Source organism: Oenanthe melanoleuca, chromosome 22 (assembly GCF_029582105.1).
Source record: "Oenanthe melanoleuca isolate GR-GAL-2019-014 chromosome 22, OMel1.0, whole genome shotgun sequence".
In the NCBI taxonomy this organism is placed as follows: Eukaryota; Metazoa; Chordata; class Aves; order Passeriformes; family Muscicapidae; genus Oenanthe; species Oenanthe melanoleuca.
Genome location: NC_079355.1, coordinates 1,309,087 through 1,328,004, shown reverse-complemented (window position 1 = coordinate 1,328,004; position 18,918 = coordinate 1,309,087). Strand labels below are relative to the sequence as shown.

Below are 18,918 nucleotides of genomic sequence, written 5' to 3'. Positions count from 1 at the left end.
CCCCTCAGCCCGCCCGCCCGCCGCCATCTTGCGAGGAGCCGCCGCGGGACCGTCCGCCGGCGGGGCCGGCGCCGCTCGGGCTGCCCGGGCTGCCCAGGGCTCACGGGGCCGCCCCGGCGGGCGGGAAGAGCCGGGGCGGGCGGCGGCGGCGCCATGGAGGATGAAATGCCCAAGACCCTGTGAGTGGGGAGGGGGCGAGACCGCCTATTGTTCCCGGCTCCGCGGGGAGGGGCGGCCCGGGGTCGCCTCACGGACGGGGCCCCTCAGGCGCCCGCAGTGCTGCGGGAGCGACCCCCGCCCGGGGCTGAGGGGGAGCCCGGCTCCCGCGGTATTCCTGCCCTTTCCCCGTTCGCAGTGCTGGGCACCGCCGGCCTCCCCTTCGCTCCGGGCCTTACCCTGGGCCTCCAGCTCACACCTGGAGGGACAGGGCTGTGTGGAAGCTGTGTGTCCCTTCCCCAGTACATCCCAACTCACATCTGGAGAGAAAAGGGGTCTTGGAAGGTGTGTCCCCCTTCCCAGTCCATCCCAGGTCACATCCGGAGGGAAAAGTGGTCTGGAAGGTGTGTCCCCCCATCTCCTGGATAGAAAGGGGGTCTGGAAAGTGTGTGCCCCTCTCCCCAGTCCAGCCAGGTCACATCTGGAGAGAAGGGCAGTGTGGAAGGTGTGTCCCCCTCCCTGGTACATCCACGCTCACATCTGGAGGGCAGGGGGGTCTGGGACGTGTGTGCCCCTCTCTCCAGTCCTTCAGAGCCCATGGCAAGGGATAGACCTGGATGACTGGAGTCTCTTCCACCCCAAACCATTCCAGGGTGAGGATCCTGTCTTTCTGCATGATCCATGTAGGTTTTTGTGAGCAGCTGGCTGGATTTTGCCCTGGAGCCCCACTGCCCTGTCAGCAGCTCCCTAGGAATGACCCACGAATCCTGTGCTTGTCCCAGTGTTCAAAGCACTCTCAACCTGTTGCTTCCCTAGGAGTGAGTTAAAAAGCCACATCAGGGGAGGTTTAGGTTGGATTTTAGCAAAGGGAGCTGGTCCTATGCACATCTGGGCTGTGTTTCCCTCCATTTCTCAGGCAGGTGTAGCTTTCCCTTGTTTGGATCAGGGAGATCAGGCTCCACTCTTCCCATGCCACCTCTAGAAGCCTTCTCCAGTGCAGCAGGAAAGACAGCAGGGAGAGAGGGAATCATTCCAAGGTGAGGGCCTTGGACTGCTGCCCCTCCCCAGGGCTTGAGACGACTTGGCCAAGTGACCACAGGACAAGAAGACCCTGACGTGCCTCACCTCAGCTGTCCTGAGCACTGACCACCCTCTGCTTCCCAATCCAGGTGTTTTCCCACATTTTGGGAGCTATTCCTGGCCTGTGCAAACACAGAGCTGTGTGTTTATTTGGGAAGTTGTTTTCCTCCATTCCAAGGCTCGTGCCAAGGGGTCTGCAAATCCCAAATCCCTGTCCTGGGGCACGTGTGGCTGGTGGCCACAGGGAGTCATTGAAAAGACCTCCAGCATCACTGAGTCCTGCCTTAAAACACAGCTCAGGGCTGAGCAGCATCCAGGGAGGGATTTCTCTGACTCCCTCCCAGCTGGGTGTCACAGGTCAGGTTTAGAAGGAGCAGTCAAAGTTTAGCTCAGGTGACCTTTAGTGGGTGTTAAATCCATGCTCACACAGGGGTTTCTGTAGGATTTCTGCTCCAGAAACCCCCCCGGGTGTGGATTTTGGGGCTCCCTCAGCTATGTGGCCCCCAAAGCCCTCTGCATTCTGTTTTTTCCTTCCCAGACCTTCCTGGAAGTAACTCCTTGGTTTTGCCTTTTCCACTTCAGCTGTGTCAGTGAGGAGCAGTCAAAGGCACAAAGCTGGGATCTTTAGTGGGTGTTAAATCCATGCTCACATGAGGATTTCTGCTCCAGAAACCCCCCTGGGTGTGGATTTTGGGGCTCCCTCTGCACCCTTAACACATCCCTTAACACATTCCAGTTGTTTTTCTGGAGCAGATTGCAGACACTCCTGGAAGTAACTGTTTGTTTTTTCCTTTTCCACCTCACCCATGTCAGTGAGGGGGGTGCAGAGCCCTGTGCTCCCTTAGGAGCTGTTTTCCCTCGTGTAAATGAACTCCTGGAGGGGCAGCTCCCTTCCTTGAAAACCCCTTTTCAGCAGCAGATGGTGGATCTGCAGAGCAGTTTGGAGGCAGCCTTGGAGGTGACAGAGTCCTGTTGTTTGTGTTTTCCGTGGATGCACGTGGGATACGTGTCCTAAATTAAATTAATTTGTGGTCTGAAGCACGCAGAAGCGCTGGCAGCAGTTGGGTTTGGCTTCTCAAGATAAACTTGGATAACACAGAGTCATCAACCAACTTGTTAATTGGATTCTCATCCAATTAGGAAAGAGGTGCAGGAGGAGGCAGGACTGAGCTCTCTGTGTGCTGCCTGGCAGGGTCACCTGGCTGCTGGGTCATGTTTGTGTGAGTGGCCCAGGACAAGGTCCAGGTGTGCTGAAAATTCCATGGAAAAGTCAGGGAATGCTTCATGGCCCAGCTCTGGGTGTTCCCCACCCACCTTGGCACTCTGTGTACACAGAAATATTCCTGCAGTGGATCCTTCAGGAACACACAGATTCGTGGGATTTTTGGGAATCACTTCCCAAAAAGCTGCTGAGCCCGGTGCTGAGGTCAGGAATGTTTCAGGAGAGGCCTGTTTGGCCATCACTCAGAGGTCAGGGGGTGGATTCTCTGTTTGGGAACCTTCCAGCAGCAAATTAATGAATTTAGACACAGAAGGTCACACAAGGCTCATCACTCTGGTGCTTCCTTTCATTTGTTCTCCAAATAATTATAATATTAAAAAGGGAGTTAAAGAGAGGCCTTGGGTCTTTTCCAATTTCTCTGATTCCACTCTCGGTTGGACTCACAGGGAGGAGAATGTCCTGGTGTTAATTGTCTTAATGAAGTGCTCTAATCCCTCCTTTTTTAAGGAAAAATGTCAGACGTGCAGGAATCACTCACTCAGAGCCAGAGAATGCCTGTAAATATCTGTCTGCTGATTTTAAAACCCAGTGCTGCCTCCTACCTAAAACAATAGCCTAAATAATTGACACAGAGCTCCTGTATGAACGATTTTTGACAAACACTGAGTCTCCTTCCCACATAACCAAACCTCAGATCTTGGATTGCTCCTGGTTGTTCTCTGACAGCCCCTTTGCCCCTCTGGAGCAGCTCAGGTGCACCAGTGTGGTTTCAGGGCTTGGATTTTTAAACATTTTTCAAGGTTTTAAGGAAAATTCTCAGAAGTGCAGGAATTCCTCACTTAGAGCCAGACAAGACCTGTAAAGGATTTTTAAAACCTAATGCTGCCTCCTACCTAAAACAATTGCCTAAATAATTGACACAGAGGTCCTGTATGAACGATTTTTGACAAACACTGGGTCTCCTTCCCACATAAACAAACCTCAGAGTGCATCCCTCCAGCTCAGGAGCACGAGCAGAGCTTGGATTGCTCCTGATTGTTTTCTGACAAGAGCAGAGCCTGGATTTGCTGCTGGCTGTTCTGTGCCCCTCTGGAGCAGCTCAGTGTGGTTTCAGGGCTGGGCTTTGGCCAGGATTCCCGTGGCAGAGGTTTCCCACAGAATGTTCCTCAGGGGCTGAGGTTCCTCACTGGGCTTTTTATAAAAATCTCATGACTTGGGTTCAACAACAACAACAACAAAAACAGCCACCTGTGGGTCACAGATGGGCTTGGTGGCCAAGGAAGCCAAAATCCCAGGTGGGAGTGGGGGTTTGGGATGTGTTTGTGCTTGGGGAGGCTGATCCTTGCCCGAACTGGCAATGTGTGCACTCAGGCACGTTGGCCCTCAGGTGTTCCAGACAGAACTGGTGCTTCCAAAACCTGAGGCCTTTGGAGCCAACCAAATGTTTTGTAAAATGTGGATAAACAGCAGCCTGAGCTGCTGGGGCAGCTGGGAAGTGGTGCTGGGGCAAGGATGATGGTGGGATATGGGGATTGGAATTTCTGTACTGGGAAATCAGTGCAGGGATATGGGAATTGGAATTCCTGTACTGGGAAATGAGTGTAGGAATATGGGAATTGGACTCTGTATTGAGGAATCAGTGTAGGGATGTGGGAACTGGGGTGTCTGTATTGGGAGCTGGGGTGGGGATATGGGAACTAGATTTTCTGTACTGGGAAATCAGTCAGTATGGGATATGGAAACTGGAGTCTGTACTTGGAAGTCAATTGGTGTAGGGTTATGGGAACTGGAGTCTACTGGGAAATCATAGTGGGAATATGGGAACTGATTTTCTGTACTGGGAAATCAGTGTAGGAAATGGGAATTGGACTCTGTATTGGGGAATCATTGTAAGGATATGGGAACTGGGGTGTCTGTACTGGGACATCAGTCAGTATGGGATGTGGCAACTGGAGTCTCTACTGGGAAGTAAATGGGTGTAGGGATATGGGAACTGGAGTCTGTACTGGGAGATCCATCAGTGTAGGGATATGGGAACTGGAGTTTCTGTACTGGGAATTGGTGTGGAATATGGGAACTGGAGTCTATGCTGGGAAATCACTTTGGCAGTTCATGGAGTCATGGAATCCTGCAACGGTTTGGGTGGGAAAGAACATTAAACCCACCCAGTGCCAGCCCTGCCATGGCAGGGACACCTCTTACTGTCCCAGATTGTCCCAGCCTGGCCTTGGGCACTGCCAGGGATCCAGGGGCAGCCACAGCTCCTCTGGGAATTCCATCCAGCCCCTCTCACGCTCATTCCACCCCAATATCCTATCTAACCCAGCCCTCTGGCAGTGGGAAGCCATTCCCCCTTTTCCTGTCACTTCATCCCTGGTCCCAAGCCCCTTTGCAGGCTCCAGTGTGTCCAACTCCCTGTTTGCCCCTCAGGTACGTGGGGAACCTCTCCAGGGACGTGACCGAGGCTCTGATCCTGCAGCTCTTCAGCCAGATTGGACCCTGCAAGAACTGCAAGATGATCATGGATGTAAGAGCCTGACTCCTCTGATCTCCCTGCTCAGAGCTGTGCTCTGGGAATCCCTCTGGAAACAGGGCGCAACCACCTGAAATAAATCTGGAGATGCACTCAGATGGTTTTGGCATCGTTTCTGCACGTGCCTGGTGGTAGATTTAAAGATGGGTGGACATGGAGAGGGACAATGAACTCATTAAATCACGAGAGGGTTGCAAATGAGGTTTTAAAAACCCTTTACCATAATTTTTTACTCTTTCTGAAGCAGAATTGAGAGCTCTGGGAGCATTGTAATTCCCTGTAGAGTTAGAAAACGTGTCCTCATGGGGCTGCTCAGAACTCCTTAAATCATGGCAGGATTGTAAATGAGGTTTTAAAAACTCTCTACCATAATTTTTTACTCTTTCTGAAGCAGAATTGAGAGCTCTAAGAGCATTGTGAGTCCCTGTAGAGTCAGAAAACCTGTCCTCATGGGGCTGCTCAGAGGGAGAGAGGGACTTCTTAAATCATGGCAGGATTGTAAATGAGGTTTTAAAAAGCCTTGACCATAATTTTACCTTTCTAAAGCAGAATTGAAAAATTGAAACCCTAATCTTGGTTTGTCTCCCTGATTCTGGGTTTGTGTCCCTAGTCCAGGGTTTGTGTCTCCAATCCTGGGTTTCTATCCCCAGTCCCAGGTGTGTGTTGTTTGTGTCCCTAATCCTGGGTTCATGTCCCTAATTCTGGGTTTGTGTTGTTTGTGTCCCCAGTCCCAGGTTTGTGTCCCCAGTCCCAAATTCGTGTCCCTAATCCTGGGTTCGTGTCCCCAGTCTCAGCTTCGTGTCCCTAGTCCTGGCTTTGTCCCCCTAATCCCGAGTTTGTGTCCCCAATCCTGGGGTTGTGTCCCTAGTCCCTGGTTTGTGTCCCTGATCCTGGCTTTGTGTCCTTAATCCCAGGTTTGTGTCCCCAATCCTGGGGCTTTGTCCCCCTAATCCCGGTTGTGTGTCCCCAGTCCCAGCTTTGTGTCCCCAGTCCTGGCTTTGTCCCCCTGATCCCGGCTGTGTGTCCCCAGTCCCAGCTTTGTGTCCCCAATCCTGGCTTTGTGTCCCCTCAGACAGCTGGCAATGACCCCTACTGCTTCGTGGAGTTCTACGAGCACCGGCACGCGGCGGCGGCGCTGGCGGCCATGAACGGCAGGAAGATAATGGGTAAGGTAAGCTGCTGTGCTCGGGGTGAGTCTGGGGCTGGGCCAGGCCTGGGGAGAGCCTGCTGGGAAACCAGAGCCTGAAATCCTGCTGGGAAACCAGGGGAGATCCTGCTGGGAGACCAGGGGGAGATCCTGCTGGGAAACCAGGGGAGATCCTGCTGGGAAACCAGGGGCTGAAATCCTGCTGGGAGACCAGGGGGAGATCCTGCTGGGAAACCAGGGGAGATCCTGCTGGGAAACCAGGGGCTGAAATCCTGCTGGGAAACCAGGGGAGATCCTGCTGGGAAACCAGGGGCTGAAATCCTGCTGGGAAACCAGGGGCTGAAATCCTGCTGGGAAACCAGGGGCTGAAATCCTGCTGGGAAACCAGGGGGAGATCCTGCTGGGAAACCAGGGGGAAATCCTGCTGGGAGACCAGGGGCTGAAATCCTGCTGGGAAACCAGGGGAGATCCTGCTGGGAAACCAGGGGCTGAGTGTGCTGCCCATGGCAGACTCTTCCTTTGGGTGGAGATCTCAGCAGGGCATGGCTTGGAAGAGGAGTTCAGAGCGTTGGGAAAAGGAGTTCAGGGTGTTGGGAAAAGGAGTTCAGGGTCTTGGGAGGAGCAGTTCAGGGTGTTGAGAGCAGTTCAGGGTATTGGGAGCAGTTCAGGGTGTTGGGAAAAGGAGTTCAGGGTGTTGGGAGGAGCAGTTCAGGGTGTTGGGAGGAGTTCAGGGTTTTAGGAAAAGGAGTTCAGGGTGTTGGGAACAGTTCAGGGTGTTGGGAGGAGGAGTTCAGGGTGTTGGGAGATTTTCAGAGCATTGGGAGGAGATGTTCAGAGTGTTGGGAGGAGAAGTTCAGAACATTGGGAGAAGGAGTTCAGTGTTGAGAGAAGTTCCAAGTGTTGGGAGGAACTTGGAGCTGGGAGGAAATGACAGAATTCCAGAGTGGTTGGTCAAAGGCCCCTCTGGAGATGATCCCATGCCCAAGTTCATTCAGAGCAGGGTGACAGGGCAGTGCCCAGGCAGGGCCTTGATGCTGCTGAGGAGGAGATACCACAGTTCCAGGCCTCAAAGGAAAATTCTCCTTCATATTTTCCCTATTTTCCTTTTTTTCCTCATATCCAGGTGGAACTTCCCATGTTTCAGTCTGTGCCCATTGCCCCTTACCCTGTCACTGGGCACCACTGCTCAGAGTCTGTCCCTGTCCTGTCCACAACAGACAGGAGATATTGGGAGGCCATTCCCTGTGTCCTGTCCCTTCATCCCTTGTCCCCAGTCCCTCTCCAGGATCCCCTTTACCCCTGCCAGGGGCTCTGAGCTCTCCCTGGATCCTTCTCCTCTCCAGATGAGCAGGCCAGCTCTTGCCCTGTTAATTTAAGAACAAACCCTCTCCCTAGAAAAATATCTTCACCTTGAGTTTTAACCCAGCCTTGCACATGGGGTACCCTGTAGGGTCAGATTTGAGCACTGGAGGTGTCTGAGCTTTTTTGGGATTTGCCACATCTGATGTTTGATTCCCATTTGCAGGAGGTCAAAGTGAACTGGGCCACCACCCCCAGCAGCCAGAAGAAAGACACCAGCAGTAAGTGTCACTGAGCTGTGCAAGCTCTGAAACAGAAATGCACCAGCAGAGCTCTGGGGGAATGCTTTTGATTGGAACCCTAATTATTTTTGTTTGTGCTAATTAAACTTCAGGGCAAATCTGATCTTTGCCATCACACAGCATTCACAAGGTAATTGTGTCTCAAACATCAAATTGTGCATCTCCAGGGTGTTCCCTGAAGTGAAGTTTGGGGGATTTTTGTTTATTTTCCATTGAATTTTTATGGAAAGACTTCCCTTGTAGCATCAGGAAGAGATTTGGTGCAAATCATTTTAATATTGTATTCTGAATAACAGCTGGAGTTTTAATGAAGGGGTTTTAAGAGAGTTTTTTTTCCTCTGCTCTGCTCAGAGAGTGTCTTCAACCACTCAGTCCTCCTGTCTCTTTTCCCCCAAAGATCATTTCCACGTGTTTGTTGGAGACCTCAGCCCTGAGATCACAACTGAGGACATCAAAGCAGCTTTTGCTCCCTTTGGAAGAATCTCGTAAGTCCTTTTTTAGGGCACAGCTTTGTATTGAGTGAGTGACCCTGGCAGTGCAGGGACCACACTGCTGCTCTCACAGCCACATCCTTTATCCCACTGCCCTGCAAAATCCAGATCCTTTATCCCACTGCCCTGCAAAATCCTCATCCTTTATCCCACTGCCCTGCAAAATCCAGATCCTTTATCCCACTGCCCTGCAAAATCCACATCCTTTATCCCACTGCCCTGCAAAATCCTCATCCTTTATCCCACTGCCCTGCAAAATCCTCATCCTTTATCCCACCTGTCCTGGAAAATCCAGATCCTTTATCCCACCTGTCCTGGAAAATCTACATTCTTTATCCCACTGCCCTGCAAAATCCTCATCCTTTATCCCACTGCCCTGCAAAATCCACATCCTTTATCCCACCTGTCCTGGAAAATCCAGATTCTTTATCCCACTGCCCTGCAAAATCCACATCCTTTATCCCACCTGCCCTGGAAAATTCACATCCTGCACTGGGCTGTGCATTTCCCTGGCACTCTGGATTTTTGCTGCCAGCCACCCTTAGCCAGCTTTATTTTTTGTGGAGTCAGGACTGAGGTGAGACAGAGTTGCCTGAAGAAGGGACAGAATTCCACAGGCTACAGTTCACAGTGGAGAAATGTTGTGGTTTTATTTACCTTTATCAATTTTATTCCCTTAACCCCTCTAGTTTTGTTTGGGTTTTTTTTCTGTATCTCGTAATTCCAATCACTCCTGTTTGATAGTGATGTTTGATGTGTGGTTATGACACTTGAAATGTGTTTTCTTCAATAATTTCTGAAACATCAATCTTTCCAAATTTTTGCCTACAGCCCAAAAAGGGTGCAACAAATTGACCTGAAAATTAAACAATTCAACTAACAGGCAACATACACCTTCCAATTCCTATTTTTTAATTTTAATTTTTATTTTTCTGTTCATTTCTATTTAACATTTGCAACGAGCAGGTAGCATGTCTTGGTAAATAATTAAGTAAATAAATAAATAAATAAATAAAACTTGCATGCTTCCAGCTCCTGTAGTGAGGTGGAACAGCTGCTTTATTCCAGCAGCCAGCTGTAAAACTCAGCCAGTTCTCAGAGAAGCTCTTGATGTGAATGTTTTAAATTTAATTTGTGTCCTTTTGTGATTTCAGGGATGCACGGGTGGTCAAGGACATGGCCACAGGCAAGTCCAAGGGCTATGGCTTTGTGTCCTTCTTCAATAAATGGGTAAGAGCTCTTCTTTCCTTCTCAGGAAATGGGTGAAATCTCTTCATTTCCTTCTTCTGTAAATGGGTAAAATCCCTTCAATTCAGTCCTCAATAAATGGGTAAAATCCATTCATTTCCCTTTTAATAAATGGATAAAATCCCTTCAATTCATTCCTCAATAAATGGGTAAAATCCCTTCATTTCCCTTTTAATAAATGGATAAAATCCCTTCATATCTCTTTTAATAAATGGGTAAAATAATTTCATTTCCTCTAAATAAATGGGTAAGAGCTTTTGTTTGCTTCTTCAATAAATGGGTAAAATCCCTTCATTTCCTTCTTCTGTAAATGGGTAAAATCCCTTCAATTCAGTCATCAATAAATGGGTAAAATCCCTTCATTCTCTCTTAATAAATGAGTGAAATACTTTCATTTCATTCTAAATAAAAGGGTAAAATCCTTTCAATTCTTCTTAATAAATGGATAAAATCTATTCATTTCCCTCATAATAAATGGGTAAAATCCCATCATTTCATCCATTAATAATTGGGTAAAATCCCTTCATTACCTCTTAATAAATGGGTAAAATCCCTTCATTACCTCTTAATAAATGGGTAAAATCCCTTCATTTCCTTTTTAATAAATGGGTAAGTGTTTTTGTTTCCTTCTCAGGAAATGGGCAAAATCCATTCATTTCCTCCCTCAATAAATGGGTAAAATCCATTCATTTCCCTTTTAATAAATGGGTAAATCACTTCATTACCTCTTAATAAATGGGTAAGAGCTCTTGTTTCCTTCTCATGAAATGGGTGAAATCTCTTCATTTCCTTCTGTACATGGGTAAAATCCCTTCATATCTCTTTTAATAAATGCGTAAAATAATTTCATTACCTTCTAATAAATAGGTAAAAGCTTTTGTTTGCTTCTTCAATAAATGGGTAAAATCCCTTTATTTCCACGTTAATAAATGGGTAAAATCCCTTCATTTCCTCCTTCAATAAATGGGTAAAATCCCTTCATTTCCTCCTTCAATAAATGGGTAAAATCCCTTCACTAAATGGGTAAAATCCCTTCATTTCCTCCTTCAATAAATGGGTAAAATCCCTTCATTTCCTCCTTCAATAAATGGGTAAAATCCCTTCATTTCCTCTTTCACTAAATGGGTAAAATCCCTTCATTTCCTCCTTCAATAAATGCGTAAAATCCCTTCATTTCCTCCTTCAATAGATGGGTAAAATCCCTGCATTTCCATGTTAATAAATGAGTGAAATCCCTTTATTTCCATGCTGATAACTGGGTGAAATCCCTTTATTTCCATGCTGATAACTGGTGAATCCCTTCCTTGCAGGACGCTGAGAACGCCATCCAGCAGATGGGGGGGCAGTGGCTCGGGGGGCGACAGATCCGAACCAACTGGGCCACCAGGAAACCTCCAGCTCCCAAGAGCACCTATGAGAGTAGGTGCCCACCCTGTGCCCTGCCAGCTCCTGGCCTGGAGCATCCCAGAGGTTTTTTGGGGTGGGAAGGACCTGAGAGCCCATCCCACCCCACCCCTGCCTCAGGCTGGGACACCTTCCCCTATCCCAGGGTGCTCCAGCCTGGCTGTGGGCACTGCCAGGGCTGGAGCAGCCACAGCCCCACTGGGAATTCCATCCCAGCCCCTCACACCCTCATTCCTTCCCAAAATCCCACCCCAGTCTCCCTTTTCCCTGCGGGAGGCCATTCCCTGTGTCCTGTCCCTCCATCCTTTGTCCCAAGTCCCTTCAGCTCTCCTGGAGCCCCTTTAGGGCGATTTCCCCTTCTCTCAGTCCCATCATTTTCTGAAGTTTTCCAGGATTTTCTGGATGTTCCAGGGATTTTCTGGAGCTTTCCAGGGATTTCCTGTGAGTTTCCAGGGATTTCCTGTGAGTTTCCAGGATTTTTCCAGGATTTTCCTGCCGTGTTCCCATCCCCGAATTCCCGATCCTGAATTCTTGTTGCATTCCCATCCCTGATGCCAAATTCCCATCCCTGGAAGTGGCTCTGATCTATAAAGATTTGCAGATCATCCCCAACATCCTGTACCAGTCAGGACTAAAATTCCCTCACAAACCTCACCCAATCTCTTCCAGCAAACACCAAACAACTGTCCTACGAGGAGGTGGTCACTCAGTCCAGCCCCAGCAACTGCACCGTGTACTGCGGGGGGGTCACCTCGGGCCTCACAGGTACGTGTGGCCCCGCCCCTGCCACGTGTCCCTGTGTCCCCAAGGGTGCCTCACATGTGGCTCTGTCTCCTGTCACTGTCCCTGTGTCCCTAATCCCCTGCCAGGTGTCCCTGTGTCCCTAAGGGTGCCTCAGGTGTAGCTCTGTCCCCTGCCACTGTCCCAGTGTCCCCAGGGGTGCCTCAGGTACGCCCCTGCCACTCTCCTTGTGTCCCCAACCCCGTGCCACTGTCCCCATGTCCCCAGGGGTGCCCCAGGTGTGTCCCCAACCCCCAGTCCCTTTCCCCGTGTCCCCAGGGGTGCCTCAGGTGTGGCTCTGTCCTCTGCCATTGTCCCTATGTCCCCAAGGGTACCTCAGGTGTGACCCCAGGAGTGCCTCAGGTGGGGCTCTGTCCCCTGCCACTGTCCCCATGTCCCTGGTGTGCCCCACATGTACCCCTGCCGCTGTCCCCATGTCCCCAGCTGTGTCCCTGTCCCTCAGTGCTGTCCCTGTCCCTCAGTGCTGTCCCTGTGTCCCTGTCCCTCAGTGCTGTCCCTGTCCCTCAGTTCTGTCCCTGTCCCTCAGTGCTGTTCCTGTCCCCCTGTCCCTCAGTGCTGTCCCCCTGTCCCTCAGTGCTGTCCCTGTCCCTCAGTGCTGTCCCTGTGTCCCTCAGTGCTGTCCCTGTCCCTCACTGCTGTCCCTGTGTCCCTGTCCCTCAGTGCTGTCCTTGTCCCCATGTTCCTCAGTGCTGTCCCTGTGTCCCTCAGTGCTGTCCCTGTCCCTCAGTGCTGTCCCTGTCCCCCTGTCCCTCAGTGCTGTCCCTGTCCCTCAGTGCTGTCCCTGTGTCCCTGTCCCTCAGTGCTGTCCCTGTCCCTCAGTGCTGTCCCTGTCCCTCAGTGCTGTCCCTGTCCCTCAGTTCTGTCCCTGTCCCTGTCCCTCATGCTGTCCCTGTCCCCTCTGCAGAGCAGCTGATGCGCCAGACCTTCTCCCCGTTCGGGCAGATCCTGGAGATCCGAGTGTTCCCGGATAAAGGCTACTCCTTTGTCAGGTGGGATGGGCTGGGGGCTGCTCAGCAATAACAAATGGCATTAAACAGAAACCACTTCATTATTTACATCATGTTTTACTTAAACATTCCAAAACTTCTATCCACACACTGCTTTGGTGCCTCTCACACAGGAAATGTGATTCCTTACCCTTCTTTATCTCAATTCTTCTCTTCTGCTTTTCACCCTCTTCTTTCCCAATTTAGCACAATTTATGTTTCAGTAGCCTTGAAGAATTCCAGAGTTTTTGGTAAGAATAACTAAAAATTGTGATTTAGTAAGAACAACTAAATTTAGTAGTTAATAATTTAGTAAGAGTAATTAAAAATGGCTTGGCTGGTGCACCTGGAGCACACAGTGGCTTAAGCTGCTCAAATCCATTGCTACAGATTGGCAAGGTAAACCCCAAGTTAGGAAGATTTGACTTCTCTGGTTTAAGGAATTATGGCTGTAACAAATGGGAAAAATCCCAAAAACCACCTGGAACAGGATCCTTTGTCATTTAGGATTTAGGAGTCACTGAACCCTCTCACATTAGAGGGATTATGGCCATAAAAAATTGGAAATATCCCAGAAATCACTTGCAACAGGGCCCTTTGTCATCCATCAGCACAGAGAATTCACTAAACCCTCCTAGATTAGAGGGTTTTTCCTTCCTCTGGTCTGAGGAGGGATTATGTGCATAATAAATGGTAAAAATCCCAAAAAACACTTGGACTGTATGGGAAGATCCCTTCATTTCCTTCTCCTGTTAAATGGAGAGATCATTTCATTGCAATGAATGGTGATTTCTATCTTTCCCATTTAGTAAAAAAAAATTAGTTAAAAAATGAAAAAATGCAGTAAAAAAATCACTAACTTGACTAATCTTTGCCTTTTAGTTAAATCAATCAGAATCAATAAAAAATCAATAAATTGACTAATCGTTTTTATTTAGTAAAAAAATCTTGAAAGAAATAAATAATAAAAATATTAATAAAAAAAATTAATTAATTGACTAATCTTTCCCATTAAGTAAAAAATAGTTAAATTAGTAAAAAATAGTTAAAAATACATACAAAATTTTAAAAGTAATTTAAAAATTAATAAATTGAGTAATCTTTCCCATTTAGTAAAAAGAGAGTAAAAAATCAAGTAATAAAAAAATCAATAAAAATTCAATAAATTGACTAATCTTTCCCATTTAGTAAAAACAGTTAAATTAGTAAAAAAAAAGTTACAAATAAATACAAAATTAAAAAAAAAACCAACAGTTTAGAAAAATTAAAAATTTACAAATTACTACATTGACTAATCTTTCCCATTTAGTAAAAAGCAGTTAAATTAGTAAAAAAATAGTTAAGAATAAATACAAAATTCTTTTAAAAAAGTTTAAAAAATTTAAAAGTTTACAAATTACTACATTGACTAATCTTTCCCATTTAGTAAAAAATAGTTAGATTAGTAAAAAAAAAATTAAAAATAAATACAAAATAAAAAAAAGTTTCGAAAAATTAAAAGTTTACAAATTACTACATTGACTAATCTTTCCCATTTAGTAAAAAATAGTTAGATTAGTAAAAAAGTTAAAAAAATAAATAAAAAAATTTTTTAAAACAATTTTAAAGTTTAAAAATTACTACATTGACTAAGAAAGCAGAAAACCAGTTAAAAAAACCAATTAAAATCAATTAAAAAAATCCATAAATTGCCTGCTCTCCTTGCTGAATCCTCCAATTTAGGGAAAATGATGGGATGGAGAGATTCCCAAGAAATAAATATGCCCAGAAATAAATATGCCCAGAAATGTTTCCATGCCAGGTTCAGCTCCCACGAGAGCGCCGCCCACGCCATCGTCTCCGTCAACGGCACCAGCATCGAGGGGCACGTGGTGAAATGTTACTGGGGCAAGGAGACCCCTGACATGGTCACACCTGTGCAGCAGGTCAGCACTGAGAGCTGGAGAGAGCTGCAGGGAGCAGGGATGGGTGGTGGATGATGGATGAGATAATGGGATTGATGGGATATTGGGAAAGGAAAGGATTGATGGGATATTGGTATGGATGGGATATTGGGATACATGGGATATCGGGAGGAAAGGATAGAGGGGATATTGGGAGGGATATTGGGATTGATGGGATATTGGGATAGAGGGGATATTGGGATTGATGGGATATTGGGATAGAGGGGATATCGGGAAAGGAAAGGATTGATGGGATATTGGGATAGAGGGGATATTGGGAAAGGAAAGGATTGATGGGATATTGGGATAGAGGGGATATTGGGAAAGGAAAGGATTGATGGGATATTGGGATAGAGGGGATATTGGTATGGATGGGATATTGGGATTGATGGGATATTTGGATAGATGGGATATTGGGATAGATGGAATATTGGGATAGATGGGATATTGGCATAGATGGGATACTGGGGTAGATGGGATACTGGGGTAGATGGGATATTTGGATTGATGGATGGGATATTTGGATAGATGGGATATTTAGATAGATGGGATATTGGGATAGTGGGATATTGGGGTAGATGGGATATTGGGATAGATGGGATATTGGTATGGATGGGATATTGGAATAGATGGGATATTGGGAGGAATTGATGGGATATTGGGATAGATGGGATATTGGTATGGATGGGATATTGGGAGGAATTGATGGGATATTGGGATAGATGGGATATTGGAAAAGGATAGATGGAATATTGGGATATTGGGATATTGGCATAGATGGGATACTGGGGTAGATGGGATACTGGGGTAGATGGATGGGATATTTGGATAGATGGGATATTTAGATAGATGGGATATTGGGATATTGGGATATTGGGGTAGATGGGATACTGGGATAGGTGGGATGTTGGGATTGATGGATGGGATATTGGGATAGATGGGATATTGGGGAAGGATTGATGGGATATTGGGATAGATGGGATATTTGGATTGATGGGCTATTGGGAAAGGAAAGAATTGATGGGATATTGGAAAGGGATTGATGGGATATTGGGAAGGGACAGGAGGGATATTGGGAAAGGATGGATGGGATAGATGGGATATTGGTATGGATGGGATATTGGGATAGATGGGATATTGGTATGGATGGGATATTGGTATGGATGGGATATTGGTATGGATGGGATATTGGGATAGATGGGATATTGGTATGGATGGGATATTGGGATAGATGGGATATTGGGATAGATGGGATATTGGGATAGATGGGATATTGGGAGGAATTGATGGGATATTGGTATGGATGGGATATTGGGATTGATGGGATATTGGGATTGATGGGATATTGGGAGGAATTGATGGGATATTGGGATAGATGGGATACTGGGGAAGGATGGAACGAATTCCCTGGCCTGGCAGCTCCCATGGGCAGCTTGGGCCCTGTCAGTGTGGGATGAGCATTGCCCGTTTCCCAGTCCCTGAGTGCTGTGTGTGTCCCCAGGGCCAGCTGAGCTACCCGCCCCCCTACGGGCAGTGGGGGCAGTGGTACGGGGGGGCCCAGCTGGGCCAGTACGTGCCCAACGGCTGGCAGCTGCCCAGCTACGGGCTGTACAGCCAGGCCTGGAACCAGCAGGGCTTCGGGTGAGTCCTGACTGCTGTGTCCCCAGTTTGTCACCTTGGGGAAGGGATTGTGCACCTGGGAGCTGCAGTGAGGTGGGGCATCCCTGCAGGGCTTCAGATTTATCCCAAATTTGTCACCTTGGGGAAGGGATTGTGCACCTGGGAGCTGCAGTGGGGTGGGGCATCCCTGCAGGGCTTCAGATTTATCCCAGATTTGTCACCTTTGGGAAGGGATTGTGCACCTGGGAGCTGCAGAGGGGTTGGAACATCCCTGCAGGGCTTCAGATTTATCCCAAGTGTGTCACCTTTGGGAAGGGATTGTGCACCTGGGAGCGGCAGAGGGGTGGGGACATCCCTGCAGGGCTTCAGATTTATCCCAAATGTGTCACCTTTGGGAAGGGATTGTGCACCTGGGAGCTGCAGAGCTGTTGGAACATCCCTGCAGGGCTTCAGATTTATCCCAGATTTGTCACCTTTGGGAAGGGATTGTGCACCTGGGAGCGGCAGAGGGGTGGGGACATCCCTGCAGAGCTTCAGATTTATCCCAGATTTGTCACCTTTGGGAAGGGATTGTGCACCTGGGAGCGGCAGAGGGGTGGGGACATCCCTGCAGAGCTTCAGATTTATCCCAGATTTGTCACCTTTGGGAAGGGATTGTGCACCTGGGAGCTGCAGAGCTGTTGGGGCATCCCTGCAGGGCTTCAGATTTATCCCAAATGTGTCACCTTGGGGAAGGGATTGTGCACCTGGGAGCTGCAGAGGGGTTGGAACATCCCTGCAGGGCTTCAGATTTATCCCAAATTTGTCACCTTGGGGAAGGGATTGTGCACCTGGGAGCTGCAGTGAGGTGGGGACATCCCTGCAGGGCTTCAGATTTATCCCAGATTTGTCACCTTTGGGAAGGGATTGTGCACCTGGGAGCTGCAGTGAGGTGGGGACATCCCTGCAGGGCTTCAGATTTATCCCAGATTTGTCACCTTTGGGAAGGGATTGTGCACCTGGGAGCTGCAGTGAGGTGGGGCATCCCTGCAGGGCTTTGGGTGAGTCCTGAGAGTTTATCCCCAGTTTGTCACCTTTGGGAAGGGATTTCTGCACCTCAGAGCCACAGGAAAGTGGGGATATCCCAACAGAACTTGGAGTAAATTTAGAGCCATTTTTATCCCAGTTTTTATCTGTTTTGGAAAGCAATTTCTGACCTCAGAGCTCTGAGAGACATCCCAGCAGGGCTTTGGGTGAATCCTGAGTGTTTTATCCCAAATTTTATCCCCTTTGGGAAATTAATTTTGCACCTCAGAGATGCAGCAACATGAGGACATCCCAGCAGGGCTGTGGCTGAATCCAGAGCATTTTTATCCCAAATTTTATCCCCTTTGGGAACCAATTTTTGCACCTCAGACCCACAGGAAAGTGGGGACATCCCAGCAGGGATTTAGTTGAGTCCTGAGTGCTTTATCCCAAATTTTATCTCCTTTGGGAACTGATTTTTGCACTGGGAGCTGCAGTGGGGTGGGGACATCCCATTGGGGTGAGTCCTGAGTGTTTTATCCCAAATTTTATCCCTTTGGGAATTGATTTTTGCACCTCAGAGCTACAGCATCCCAAGCAGGGCTTTGGGTGAATTCAGAGCATTTTTATCCCAAATTTTATCCCTTTTGGGAATTGATTTTTGCACTGGGAGCTGCAGTGGGGTGGGGACATCCCATTGGGATGAGTCCTGAGTGTTTTATCCCAAATTTTATCCCTTTTGGGAACTGATTTTTGTACTGGGAGCTGCAGTGGGGTGGGGACATCCCATTGGGGTGAGTCCTGAGTGTTTTATCCCAAATTTTATCCCCTTTGGAAATTGATTTTTGCACCTCAGAGCTACAGCATCCCAGCAGGGCTTTGGGTGAATTCAGAGCATTTTTGTCCCAAATTTTATCCCTTTTGGAAACTGATTTTTGCACTGGGAGCTGCAGTGGGGTGGGGACATCCCATTGGGGTGAGTCCTGAGTGTTTTATCCCAAATTTTAACCCCTTGGGGAACTGATTTTTGCACTGGGAGCTGCAAAGGGGTGGGGACATCCCATTGGGGTGAGTCCTGAGAGTTTTATCCCAAATTTTATCCCCTTGGGGAACTGATTTTTGCACCTCAGAGCTACAGCATCCCAGCAGGGCTTTGGGTGAATTCAGAGCATTTTTATCCCAAATTTTATCCCTTTTGGGAACTGATTTTTGCACTGGGAGCTGCAGAGGGGTGGGGACATCCCATTGGGGTGAGTCCTGGTAAATCATTTTTGCGCCTTGGATTTGCAGCAAGGTGAGGACATCCTATTGGGGCTGCAGCAACAACACCCCAAACCTCCACCAAACCTCTTTCCCTACAAACTCCAGAGATGATTTAGGAGTTGCTAAAGGATTTTTTTTTCCCTCCTGGCAGGCAGAGCCAGTCCTCAGGGCCCTGGATGGCTGCCAGCTACGGCGTGCAGGGGCAGAACGGCGCCGTGGTGCCGCCCCAGCCCGGCTTCCGCGTGGGCTTCGAGACCCCCTGAGCCCCCCCAGCCACCAAATCATGGAGTGAACCCCCCCAGCCTCCAATTTCAACAAAATCCTTCCCCTTTCCACCCCAAAAAAAACAGAAAAAAAAAAAAAAAACAAACCCGGATGCTGGATCGCCACCACCGCCGCCTTTCCGTTTTTTTTTCTC

The 18,918-nt window shown here is 48.2% G+C and overlaps 1 protein-coding gene across 2 annotated transcripts; it reads left to right on the top strand.

The window, feature by feature from the left end:
• The first annotated feature begins 8 nt into the window (after positions 1 to 8).
• TIA1 (TIA1 cytotoxic granule associated RNA binding protein) lies at positions 9 to 18,871 on the top strand. 2 transcript variants are annotated; one of them, XM_056508852.1, is made up of 12 exons: positions 9 to 179; positions 4,889 to 4,985; positions 6,064 to 6,162; positions 7,664 to 7,718; positions 8,137 to 8,224; positions 9,385 to 9,460; positions 10,789 to 10,897; positions 11,552 to 11,647; positions 12,588 to 12,672; positions 14,471 to 14,594; positions 16,114 to 16,253; positions 18,652 to 18,871. In XM_056508852.1, the coding sequence occupies exons 1-12, from the start codon at positions 154 to 156 to the stop codon at positions 18,761 to 18,763; spliced, it is 1,107 nt and encodes a 368-aa protein (XP_056364827.1). In that variant the 5' UTR covers positions 9 to 153; the 3' UTR covers positions 18,764 to 18,871. The 2 variants fall into 2 exon arrangements, with proteins under 2 accessions (XP_056364827.1, XP_056364828.1); XM_056508853.1 differs by lacking the exon at positions 9 to 179 and having other exon boundaries at positions 4,902 to 4,985; positions 6,068 to 6,162.
• Positions 18,872 to 18,918: the final 47 nt, after the last annotated feature.